The 13,025-nt window shown below is 46.5% G+C and overlaps 3 protein-coding genes across 3 annotated transcripts; all 3 read left to right on the top strand.

The window, feature by feature from the left end:
• LOC8070398 (transcription factor MYB80) lies at nt 2,177–2,961 on the top strand. Its single transcript, XM_021456092.1, has 3 exons — nt 2,177–2,276; nt 2,409–2,493; nt 2,649–2,961. The coding sequence occupies exons 1-3, from the start codon at nt 2,177–2,179 to the stop codon at nt 2,959–2,961; spliced, it is 498 nt and encodes a 165-aa protein (XP_021311767.1).
• LOC8066527 (tetraketide alpha-pyrone reductase 2) lies at nt 3,939–5,460 on the top strand. Its single transcript, XM_002457396.2, has 4 exons — nt 3,939–4,090; nt 4,217–4,584; nt 4,689–4,851; nt 4,976–5,460. Exons 1-4 carry the CDS (start codon nt 3,985–3,987, stop codon nt 5,314–5,316), a joined length of 978 nt encoding a protein of 325 aa, XP_002457441.1. The 5' UTR covers nt 3,939–3,984; the 3' UTR covers nt 5,317–5,460.
• LOC8073367 (putative receptor-like protein kinase At4g00960) lies at nt 8,695–13,025 on the top strand. Its single transcript, XM_002457394.2, has 6 exons — nt 8,695–8,840; nt 8,971–9,208; nt 9,963–10,173; nt 11,652–11,889; nt 11,974–12,124; nt 12,222–13,025. The coding sequence occupies exons 2-6, from the start codon at nt 8,981–8,983 to the stop codon at nt 12,642–12,644; spliced, it is 1,251 nt and encodes a 416-aa protein (XP_002457439.2). The 5' UTR covers nt 8,695–8,840; nt 8,971–8,980; the 3' UTR covers nt 12,645–13,025.

Below are 13,025 nucleotides of genomic sequence, written 5' to 3'. Positions count from 1 at the left end.
AGAAATTCAAAATTCATGGTGAATAAGTATTTTTAGTAAAAAAAAACAAAGTGTCAGGATTATGCGGCAGTATAATCTGGTTGCAGGCAGTAAAAAAAGTGTACACATGAGAGATGAGAGAGAACAAGAGTCAAAGTAAAAAAAAGTCACGGAGAAAGAAGAAACCAAGGTAGGAGAAAGCTGGGAAGGTAGAAGGTAATGGGTGGGAATGGAACGTTTCAAACCGAGTAAAGGGAAGGACGATGGGAATGCATGATAACATTTAGGAAAGGATGGGGGAAAGGAGGCGGATTCACTGGTGCGAATCTTAAAGTAGACAAAGCGGTAGGATAGGTGATGCGGCGGCAGGCCGTTGTGGGAAAACTGGGTTGAGAAGTCTTCCATACAAAACCATTTCCTAAATAAACTAAATGTTGGTTGAATTCGCACCATGCTCAAATTTAACGTGCAATCGCCTCTTGCGTACCATTCGTATTCTCTTAGTAAAACTGAAACCTTCCCACATCCCTTTCAAAGGCATATTTCCTAATTAATTTGATGCACTTTTTTTTATTTTATATGCATGAGTGCTTGAATTTTTGGCTATTATTTGAAGCTTTGGTCGGAGTTATTAGAAGTTTTGTTTCAATCATATTTGGAGTTTAACCTCTTCTTTATACCCTTTCCTTTGTTCCTATAAAAGGGAAAAAGAAAAAAAATCATATTTCCCTTGTAACCAGCAAACAAGCCTCCGCTGCAGGCCCTTCCGCTTCACGCCTCCTTTTCACTTCTAGCACCACTATGCATATTCCTTTCCATGGGCGAACCCAGCCTCTTCTCTGCTTTTTAATAGTGATTGATTATGTTATGTCTTGTTTTTTGAACCAAATGTAGCAACCTAATTCTTTTTTTAATAATTTAATTTTTTTTAAGATTAATTAGCACTAATGAATAATTATTTGAGGTGGACAAAATTATTTTATAAATTAAATCTAACATGACATAGGGCCTTGTCCACGAGCTCAACACATTTTTTTCGAATAATTAAAAGATGAGTAAAGGAAATTTTCTTAAACAATTTTTTTTTCAAATAACTAAGAGATCAGTTGAATTCAAGCCCCGCTCGAACTCAACACAAGACCATTTCACACATAGTTTATATTTGATCTAAAATAAAATCCTGACTCTAGCTTCTTTCATGATATTTTTGTGATTTTCTATGGATTATAGAAGATCATTGTTCTGCTAGAAAAAGGAAAAACGAAAAGAAAAGAAAAGAAAGGCCCACCATGATCCGGCTTCGGCCCACTGGGGCCATGCCCCTGGATTCAACCCGGGCTGGTTTTGAGGCCCACCAGGAAGAGGCCCATGCATAAAAAAGGAAGAAGACAAGAGAAAAAAAAGGAATTTTTCGAATTTTATATTTGTTTCTGAATGAATTTTTACTGTCTTCAACATCTATGAAAACACAACAAATGTTGAAAAAATCTTTTATATATGTGGACACTAAACGGGTACTGCATAAGGCCGGCCTTTCTGACTAAGGTCTAGTTTAGTTCTCAAAAAATTTCAAAATTTCTTGTTATATCAATTCTTTGAACGCCTGCATAAAACATTAAATATAGATGAAAATAAGAACTAATTATACAGCTTACTTATAATTTACGAAATGAATTTTTTAAACCTAATTAATTCATGATTTAATAATAATTATTAAATATAAATAAAAGTGCTACGGTAGTCAAAATCAAAAAAAAATGGCGAACTAAACAAGGCCCGGAAGCTGGTAGGCGGAGCATAGCAGCATGCCAGCGTAGCAACTCTGACGGAGAGCGCTAGGTTTATACACTTATACCCACACACGCGCGCACGTGTATGGTACCCACGCGCGCATGCATGCAACTAACAAATTAGCTGAGAACGTAGCTAGCCACCGCGCGGTCGTCCTTACCTGCGCTGCGCCTGGCCGCCTACCTTGCTCATCAGTTTGCCGATCGAAGTACGACCAACCACACAAACCAGCCGGTCCCTTCCTTCCAGTCAAAAGGGAAGCCCTGCGTTTGCTTGCATTCCTATTCCTATATATAAATAACTACTACACCTCATCTCGATCGGAGGCGCACACACACATGTTAATTAATCTTGTTAGTGCTTACCGTAACAACTGGAAGAATCGCACGCTAGCTGTCAGCCCGTCATGCCGGTGAACCGGATGAAACAGCGGCGCTGGGGGCTCTCGGGGCTGCAGTTGGGTAACTCCCGTCCGTCGTCGTCACAGCGGCCGGCTAACACTGCAGGTATATACTTACATGGACTATTCATAATGTCGCGTGATGTGGTACAAACCAGACACTCAGATAGGTATATAACACATCCATGCATTTCTCATTAATTTTCTCTGTTCTCTCCGACTCCGATCCATCTAGTAGGGCCCCTTGTTCGGAGCAAGAACAACTGCTTCTGCGAGGAAGAGGAAGATCTCCTAATTAAGCTGCACACTTTGCTTGGGAACCGGTAGGTGAAGTGAATCTTACTTATTAGGTACTGTGTAGTTTGTCTCAAAGCCTGAAAAAATTAGCGGATATATATGAGTAGTAGATAGTTCTTCGTGTTCCTGACATGTTATCGACTGCACTTGCTAATTAATAGATCGGTGTATTTACATGCAGTTGGTCACTCATTGCTGGTAGGTTACCAGGAAGGACAGCCAAAGAGGTCGAAAGCTACTGGAACAGGCGGATGAGGAGCAAGCTAAAGTGCACCGGCCTAGATCCTGAAAAGCATCGTACAACTACATTTCACTTGCTACCTGATGATGATCAGCAGTGGCGTCGGCGTCGGCGTCCGCGGAACGCATGCAAAGTGGGACTCCCTGATGCCAAGGCCAAGCATCCCGACCGTCCTCCTCCCTTCAACGGCAAGGTTGAAGAAGAGGTTGTTGCCGACGACGACTGTGTCTCCGACGCAGGCAGCGCCTGCTGAGCTCGGCAGGACCAGCACCAGCTTCCTCGGTCGTTGAACCTACTACAGCTTACCCGGCCTGTTATATGACCTTCTGACATGAGCCCTGTCTTGTGTTGGGCCTGGGCTGTGTAGTAAGGCCTTGTTTAGTTTTTCTCCAAAACTCAAAATTTTTGAAGATTTTCTATCACATAAAATTTTTAGACACATGCATAGAGCATTAAATATAGATAAAAACAAAAACTAATTACACAATTTATCTGTAATTTGCGAGATGAATCTTTTAAACCTAGTTAGTCTATAATTAGACAATATTTGTCACATACAAACGAAAATATTATATTATTTATTTTTCAAAAAAATTGAAACTAAACAAGACCTAAGTGTGCGTCTGGTCAGGAAAGGCCTGCGACCGCAACGCGGTTAAAGAGGCTGTTCGTTTAAGCTTATCTGACAGTGTTTTTCTACTTTCAGTCGTAATTTTTGAGCGAACAGTCCGGGAAGCCAGAACGGAAGCACGGAACGGCATGTAACGAACCTGTAACAGACTCTGAAATCTATTGAACGCGTCCTCGTGGTCGCGGAGTTCTGCCGCCTTCTTCCGATTTCACCTAGTTCTTGCTTCTATCCCAAATTCCCGTTCTTCTGTGTGGTTGGACCATAACATACACCCTCGCTGCTACTCCGATCCCTGCTCGTGATTTGGAGAAAATGAGCAGATATTCATGAACAGGTGGCCACCCACTACAAGCAGTGTGGGTGAATCTAATTCGAACATGACTCTTCTTCCCATGACCAACCTAATTCGAACCAAACTTGCATAGTATAACATTTTTGCATCGAGCCGGCCAACGGATCATCTTTCTCCTATACGGAAGGGCAAAAAACAATAAGATCTCGTAGGTGTCGACGTATATCCTCGAATCGATTGACAGACACATGGATATATATATATACTCCTATCGTGTACGAATATATATGTTGTAGGCCCCCACCGAGGTGTGACAACAAGATCGAAGAGAACAACTAGCTTGCTAGAGAGAGATGCCAGAGTACTGCGTGACTGGTGGCACGGGTTTCATCGCGGCGCACCTCATCCGCGCGCTGCTCGCCGCCGGCCACTCAGTCCGTGCCACGGTCAGAGATCCAGGTACACCCACCTCTCCCTCCCATCGTCCCATCAAGCTCTAGATAGAGGTCGTCGTTTCGTTTCCAATCAGTTCTTGATCGAGTTCTGACGCACGCATATGCATGGACACAACGAACACGTACACAGAGGATGAAGGCAAGGTCGGGTTTCTGTGGGAGCTGGAGGGCGCCGGCGAGCGGCTGCAGCTGGTACGCGCGGACCTGATGGTGGAGGGGAGCTTCGACGACGCCGTGAGCGGCGTGGACGGCGTCTTCCACACGGCCTCCCCCGTGGTGGTCGTCGGCAAGGATAACAAAGACGTCCAGGAGACGCTGGTGGAGCCGATCGTGAAGGGCGCGGCGAACGTGCTGCGGTCGTGCGCCCGTGCGGCGGCGCCCGACGAGCGCCCGCGCCGCGTGGTGTTCACCTCCTCCTGCTCCTGCGTCCGCTACTGCCACGCCGCCACGCTCAACGAGTCGCACTGGTCCGACGCCGACTACTGCAAGTCGCACGACGTACGTACGCGTCAGTCGTCAGATATACTATTGTGGACGTCGTCAGCTAGCTAGCTCGATCGTCGGGCCTGACTGACATGCATGAATTATTGGTCATCGATCAGCTGTGGTACGCGTATGCCAAGACGGTGGCGGAGAAGGAGGCATGGCGGCTGGCCAAGGAGCACGGCATCGACCTGGTGGTGGTGAACCCGTCGTTCGTCATCGGACCGGCGCTGGGGCCCAAGCCGACCAGCACCATACTCATCGTCCTCGCCATGCTCAAAGGTCGTCGTCGTCTAATGTCTATGATCAGCAGGATAGGACAGCACAAGAAGAAGACGATGTCGTCTATGATCTGCAGGAACTGCTTACTCATGCATGGCACTCGATCTCCTGGAACACATTGCAGGGGAGCTGGGAAAGTACCCGAACACGACGATAGGGTTCGTGCACGTGGACGACGTGGTGCTGTGCCATGTGCTGGCCATGGAGGACGCCAGGGCGTCAGGGCGGCTCATCTGCTCCTGCGACGTGGCGGCGCACTGGTCGGAGATTCTGGAGTCGCTGAGGGAGCGGTACCCGCAGTACCCGATCCCCAGGGAGTGCAGCAGCAGCCAGAAAGGGGACGACAGGCCGCACAGGATGGACACCAGCAAGGTCAAGGCGCTCGGCTTCCCTCCCTTCCTCTCCGTGCACCAGATGTTCGACGACTGCATCAAGAGCTTCCAGGACAAGGGCCTGCTCCAATGAATAATTATCCATGCATCATCATCAGAATAATTCAGGCACATCAATTATTGATGAGAAGTAGTATACAGCCAAGAGATAGATGGCTAGGCACATTGAGTCATATCATATATATAGCATCTCCCAAATAATTGGAAGTGATCAAACCTCCCCTCGTTCTCTCTTTTTAATCAGAGAATTTTAATTAATCCTCTTAATTGAACTGCGAAGAAACTTGTTTTTGGGTCTGTCTACTGCGGGAAAAAAAAGATCAGGACGACGGGCGCACCGTACGGTCGTGCGCCCCTAGCCAGATGTTTGACGCGTGGAAACCCATCCCATCGGAAATTCAAGGTCAACTGCAGGCACCGGCGGAGGGTAGTGGAGGCGAAGGTGGGCACTTGTCCCTCTTCCTGCGCGCCCATCGCTGCATCAGTCTGTATTTGTGCTTGTCTGTATGCAGACTTTCTCAAAAGTAGTACGTAGTAGAGTACTAACACTCAGGTCTCAACTTTGCTAGAGTGTCAGCCACACTATGTTACTTCACTGGATATAATACTATCTTAAATGCTTAACTGCCCCCCCTCTAATTGACTCCACGCTCCGCCACTGGCTGCAGGGGCGTCCATAGGGCCGTGTGGATTGTGCGACGGAACTAGGCTCTTAAAATTCATTGATCCTAAAATTTATTAAGGCTTTATTTAGTTTTTTTTTGGGTCAAATAGCATTTTTATTTGTATTTAATAATTATTGTTTAATCATAAATTAACTAAACTTAAAAGATTGGTCTCGTAAATTACAAACAAACCGCATAATTAGTTATTATCTTATCTATATTTAATGCTCTATGCATGTGTCATAAGATTTGATGTGATGAAGAATTTTGAAAAGTTTTTGAATTTTGGGTGTAACTAAACAAGGCTTAAGTGTACTAAGTATGTATAATAATTTTAGACTTGTTTCAATTATAGTATAACAATCACACGCTCAATAAACATGGTTTGCTGCTTCCTCCCTTGTTATTGTTTGTCACTCAAGAGTTGATACCTAATCGTAATCTCAGATGGTCAGACACTCAGACCCAAACCACAATGTCAGATGAAAATCGTTGCTCGTTGCCTGGTATAGATGTGCACCGCATATTTTGAACCTTCAGAGTCAACTAGAGTGTGTTTGGTTTATTTCCTAGATAAGCTTGGCTAGCCAAATTAAGCCTAGCTAGTCCAAGCATGTCTCTAACTAGCCAATCCTTACTTGTTTGGTTGTGTGTACTATATCAGCCCGGCTAGCCTTAGAGTATGTTTGGTTATCTGATTTGTTGAGATAGAGTTACCTCTTTTCTCAATCGGTAGGATTACCCTCTTTTAGACATTTCCTCGAGCAGGGTGAGCATGGAGGTCACCGTCATTTGTTGGGTCAACAGCGAGCCTGGCGCGGTCGCCGAGCAAGGCGCGCGTGTCCATCAACCTCTAGGACAACGAGATCTCCCTGGAGCGGACCCGGCTGTGGCGCAGCGGTGGAGGCGCCAACACCAAGAGGCAGCAGTAGTCAACAGTTCCATCGTCCTCGGGTGCCGCGGCCATGGGACAGCCAGAGTCCTCGGCACTGGTGACGCTCGGAGTTCTCGACACCGGTGACGGTCGCGGCGGGCGCCATGGGATGTGGGGGAGAAGGCGAAGTTGGGGGGAGTTTGGGGGCGACAGTGCCACCTCCGGCTCGGACTCCGCCTGCGTCGTGTGTGGCGGCGGGAAAAAGGGGCGCGCGTGGAGGAGAGCGGCGGTGGCGGAGGAGGGACGGGATGGTGAGGCCGGGGGCGGAGTTGGGGCAGTGAGAAGACACAGGAAGAAGGCCGAGCTTAGCTTGGCTCCAGAACAAACACTAACCTGGTGATTCAATCTGGACCTGATTAAAAGGGGCATTTTTAGCTTTATAGAGCCTGGCTAAGTAGGCTGGTCAGCCAACCAAACAATTCAATATTGACCCAACTAAATAAAAAACCAGACCATTGCCGGCATAGATGTGCAATGGGCCGGTCAGTGCAAACTGCGAACAGGGCCGTCCTCCCGCGGCCGGTTGTTTGCACTGTACTAACAACCTGAGGCTGAGGGAGCTCGATCGCAACACGGCTAGGTCGCGTCAACTCTGAGGAAAAAAGTTGTTGTTAAAAAAAAGAAAAATTCTGAGGAGAAAAGGTGGTGGAGCCTAAAACGGACACGCACTCGGGCTTTCATTGTTAGACGTCCAAAATCGGACGCCTATACAACATACATATCGAATCAGCAGACGAGACGACGATTGGAACCGGAACCAATAGTAGGAACCGGCTGCGTTGCATTTGCAAGCGAAGCGACGACCAACTACTACTACTAGTAGTCCCCTCCGAGGCTCCGATCGAGACTGACACCGCAATCGGCTGCACCATCCACAGCTGGAAACCAACAGTGGAATGGCCGCCGCCACGGCGGAACAGTAATATACGGCAAACGCCGGTCGTGGCGTAGGAGTACGCGCTACGCGCAGGCGCACGTACGTACATGAGTACATGACGATGAGCAAAAGAGGCAAAGGTCCAGCACCGGGTCTCCACTGCCCACTGCAGCAGCTAGCTACCATGTCCAGCGGCAGGTTCCAGCTGCTATCTGCTATGACCTTGTTTAGTTCCATTTTTTTAAAATTTTAGATATTATAGCATTTTTATTTTTATTTAGTAATTATTATTTGATTATAAACTAATTAGATTTAAAAAATTATCTTATAATTTACAAATAAATTGTATAATTAGTTTTTATTTTTATTTATATTTAATACTCTACACATGTACGACAAGATTTGATGGGATGAAAAATCGGTTTTAAGGTAAAACCCCGCCACCTACCGGAAACGCGCTTGAAGAAAGTGAGACGACAGCGAACGACGGCCACGGGGGACGACCCAGACCAAAACGTACGTCCACCTATCACGATCGCTGTTCTCCTTCTGTGGTGGGACCGAAATTCCATATTTCGGCCCTATTTGCTTGTTACTTTTTCACTAAACAGAGAACAAATTAGACCCTATTTAGTTTCTACGTAAAATCTTTTCATTTTATCACACTGAATATTTAGACACATATATGAAACATTAAATATAAATTTAGAAAACTAATTGTACAGCTTATTTGTATTTTACGAGACAAAATTTTAAACTTAATTAATTTATAATTGAATATTAATTGCTATAATATACTACGGTATCTTTTTTTTTTGTTTTCACGAATTAAACAATGCCAGTCCCGCGAGGGCCACCTCTCACCAGCTGCACACGTAACGTAACGACCTGGACTCCCGGTCCCGGCCGGCCGCGACAGCCGCTACAAAACCCGCACGGGCAAAGAGAGAGAGTGTGTGTGTGTGTGTGGCGCGGACCGGAGACCAAAAAGGCCATCCGCTGGTCACCCACGCCGTCTCGCGCGTCGGCGTCGCGCCACCCAACCGTCCGGCGGGACCGCTGACTCTTCGCCCCCGCCGCGCGCGCGCGTCCTGTCGTGGCGCGGAGCAAGAGCAGTTCAGGTGTGTTTCTTGTGTTCGGCGGCCGCCTCTGCCCGTTTCCTTCTCCCCGGCTTCTCTCGCGCGCCGAGCGCGAGCAGCTGAGAGCTGAGTGCCCTGCCCTGCCTCCCTCCCGCGTGGCTCTGCTTGTTAGGTCGGTGGGGATGCCGGCCGCGGCGCGGTCGTGGACGTGGACCTGCGCGTGCTGCGCGGGGAGGAGGAGGAGCGGCGGCGGCGGCGCTGCAGGCGACACGGCGGGCGCGTCGGGTTGCCGCGCCGAGGAGGGGGACGAGTGGAGCCTCTTCATCGACCTGCCCGTGCTCGAGGCCGCCACCGGCGGATTCTCCGACGACAACCTCCTCGGCCGCGGCGGCTTCGGCCCCGTCTACAAGGCAAACCTCACACTTATTCTCTCCTCTCTCTCTCTCTTCTCTCCCTCCACACATCACTTCTGTTTTTTTTTACACGATTTATTTTCTCGCTTGATTATTGATTGCTTTAAAAATACTATACTTACTGTATGTAATTGATCAAGTAAAAGATTTCATCCGAAAATTTCATTCTCTTCACTCTCTGCTTCTGTCGGAAGTTAGGAGTACCTGCTTAGGCAGACAACTGCATTTTCAGAAACTGAGTAGCGTAATAACTCCACGAAGATGTTGATTTACTTCCGCCTCTGTTTTACTATTCTGATGAAGTGATGAACAAGATGGGCAGTTGGGCACACTTTCAACGTTCCATCTTGTTTTTGTCATACTACAAGTACAAACGGTGTAGCCAATTTTCACATGAATGCAAAGATATTTCGTTGACCCGAATGCGTCAACGCTTCTGCACTGCCACGGATCAGATTCAGTGCATGTGCTACTGCTATTGTCCTTGTGCATATCTTCTTTATTGAAATTGGTTTGTTCAACAACGCCCAACTGTAGCCTGTTAAGAAAACACTACGTTTTGACCATGAGAGTGCCATGCATTCAGCAATTCAGTTTCTTTACATACTAATACTGTATCTTTCCAGGGGAAAGAAAACATATATTGATATATAACTAATGGACTCAACTCCTTTCCAACAATGAAACTCATGGTGTAAACCTGTCGTCTACCAAAGACTGAAACTGCTTGTGCTGTACTCGATCCTTTCAGGGGGTGATGGAGAACGGGCAGCAGATCGCTGTGAAGAAGCTGTCGATGGGGTCACGGCAAGGCGAGCGCGAGTTCCTCAACGAGGTCCGGCTCCTGCTCAAGGTGCAGCACCGCAACCTGGTGTCTCTGCTTGGCTGCTGTGCTTCCTCCGGCCATTTCCTGCTCGTTTATCCCTACTTCCCCAATGGCAGCCTCGACCACATTCTCTTTGGTAAGAGCTGCTCTGCCTGTTTTCTGTCTGTTCTGAATTGGTTGCCATCATGCTATTGCTGATTATGTGTGGATAGTAAGCATTTAATTCTCAGTTTGATTGTTTTTTTACTGCATATTTGTAAAACGCATCTTAGTAACACAGTCACTGAATCAGTTCATTCAGTTTTATATCTTCGGAGTTCCGAACAACAAATATAGAATGGGGAATTGGGGATTAGTTTGTAACGCAAGGCAGGTACTTTTTCTTTTCTTTTTTTGTTTTCAAACGAAAGGCAGCTAATTTTGATAGAGGTACAGGAACCACCCCCGTTTAGTATTTTAATGCTGGTAGGTGACAGGTACTGTATGTTTTTAGACAAAATCAAGTGGAAAGAGGTAGGTACATCAAGGTCGTATTCAAAAAGTAGAAACCACAAAAGAGTCAGCTCTGAAGTTTATATAGCAGCTGTTTCGAAGTATTAATAATCTGTTGACCTTAACGTCACGAAAGCTACTTGATTGATTTCTTATCTTAATCTCAAAGGCTCAACATATCACATCACATCACATCACATCAGGTGACGTACATGATCCTTTCATTGACCATTTCTTTGATTAGGATTTTTTGTCACCAGAAGCATCCATTGTGAACAAAAGAAATAAAACTAAATTTTATGAAAAATATAGGCAGTGCGCTTTCGTCTTACTCCTCAATCCTTGAAGGACAAGAATTAGTTGCTTGGTATTACGTACTTCCTCCATTCCAAATGATAGGTACATATCAAGGTGCATAGTCAAAACTATGTATCTACAAAAATTAGAACGATTTATAATTTGGAATGAGGGGAGTCAGCATTTTGGTCGCATTTCAGATAATAACAGACACCAAGTGTCATCTACCTAGGGTGAGTCTGAGCGTCCATGTACAATTCTTCTGACCCCAAGGGCGCCGGTAAGGCGTGTTGTCTTAAACTTTTTCTCTACTTAATACAAAGACGTGCAAACCTTTTGTGTGATCCAGAAAAAAAACAGAGCTGCATACAGGTTTACCCAGCTACCTACCGGAGCTTTGTGCAAACTTCAGCTTGCACATAACTATACTACCTTCTGAAAACTGGGTGTATTAGAAACGCATGGTGCATACATTTCCTTAGATGATACTCCCTCCATCCCAAATTATAAGTCATTCCAAGAATCTTGGAGAGTCAAAGTTTTTCAAGTTTGACCAAATTTATATAGCAAAATAATAACATTTTTGGTAACAACCAAGTATTATTAGATTCTTTGTTAGTTATATTTTCATAGTGTACCTATTTTATGACATAAATCTTTATATTTCTCTTTATATTTTTGGTCAAACTTGAAAATGTTTTGACTTTCCAAGATTCTTGGAATGACTTATAATTTGGAACGGAGGGAGTAGTAGATTAGGATGACACAAAAAATCAGTTCGTTCTCTAACATGTGCATTATGTTCCGATCCTTTGACTACTTCAGACAGGAAAAAGTGTGTCCAGCTAGATTGGCCAAAACGGTACCACATAATCATCGGATTGGCAAGAGGGCTCCTGTACCTTCACGAAGAATCTCCGGTGAAGATCATCCACAGAGACATCAAGGCGAGCAACGTGCTCCTTGACGACCAGCTGAACCCAAAGATTTCAGATTTCGGCATGGCAAGGCTGTTCCTGGAGGACGCCACGCACGTGAACACATTCAGAATCTCCGGCACATAGTGAGTTCAGACGATTCTGTTTAGCGTCTCGCCTTGTATCCACAGCCTGTGCCCGTGCAAATGCCGTATGGTGATGAATTGCAGTGGTTACATGGCTCCAGAGTACGCATTGAACGGCTACTTGTCCACCAAGACTGACGTCTTTAGCTTCGGGATCCTGGTGCTGGAGATTGTGAGCGGACGGAAGAACATCGTTCGGCATTCGGATGACCAAAAGATCGACCTCTTGAATTATGTAAGTGCTCAGATCTCCTCGTCAGAAAGAGAAATTCCTCTGCGTACTATAGTAGTAGATAGTCTGATGTGCTGAATCTTCTGAAACTTTTATTCAGACATGGAAGCTGTTCGAAGAAGGACGATCCCTGGAGATCGTGGACCCGTCGCTGTCCAACCCCGACGACAGCGAGCAGGCGCTGCTGTGCATCCAGCTCGGCCTGCTGTGCTGCCAGGCCGTGGTGCCGGACCGGCCCGACATGCACAGCGTGCACCTGATGCTGTCCAGCGACTCGTTCACGCTGCCCAAGCCCGGGAAGCCGGCGATCCATGGCAGGACCGGCCGGTGGACGACGACGACGACGACGGGGACTTCAGGATCCGCGTCGGCGGCGTCGGGCGCCTCCAACACGAACACCACCAGCGGCGGCAGCACGTTCGGCACCGACACGAACACGACCAGGGCCTCTGTGCTGGCCAATATCGCCGAGGACGAGTCTCGGAACTCCATTTCCATATCCTTCACCACGGAAGGCCGGTAGACGCAATGCAGAGTACAAGAAAATGATCGATAGATACTGTTAGCGACATGTAGCTGAGTAATTTGTGAAGAGGGCCTTGTTTCGTAATCCTAGCTAGCTAGGTTGATTGTAGAGTTCCATTCATATGGCGTACAGTTGGGGCTTGAGAGAATGCTAGACTGTCGAACTTCCTTGCTAAACTGAGATTCAGTAGAATTGCTAAACTAAGATTCAGTAGATGCAGCAGAGGGTGACTACTGAAAGCCTATTGCTGAAAGTTGTTCAGGGTAGTAGCTTTGCTTTTGGTGAGGTCTAGTGATTTGTGGGCTTGTGGCGCATCTCTGAACAGCACCAAGTTTGCTATCTTTCTTGACGCAAAATAAAGAGACAGTGGATTAGCTA

The sequence above is a fragment of the Sorghum bicolor genome, chromosome 3 (assembly GCF_000003195.3).
Source record: "Sorghum bicolor cultivar BTx623 chromosome 3, Sorghum_bicolor_NCBIv3, whole genome shotgun sequence".
In the NCBI taxonomy this organism is placed as follows: Eukaryota; Viridiplantae; Streptophyta; class Magnoliopsida; order Poales; family Poaceae; genus Sorghum; species Sorghum bicolor.
This window is presented reverse-complemented; position numbering and strand designations above follow the sequence as displayed.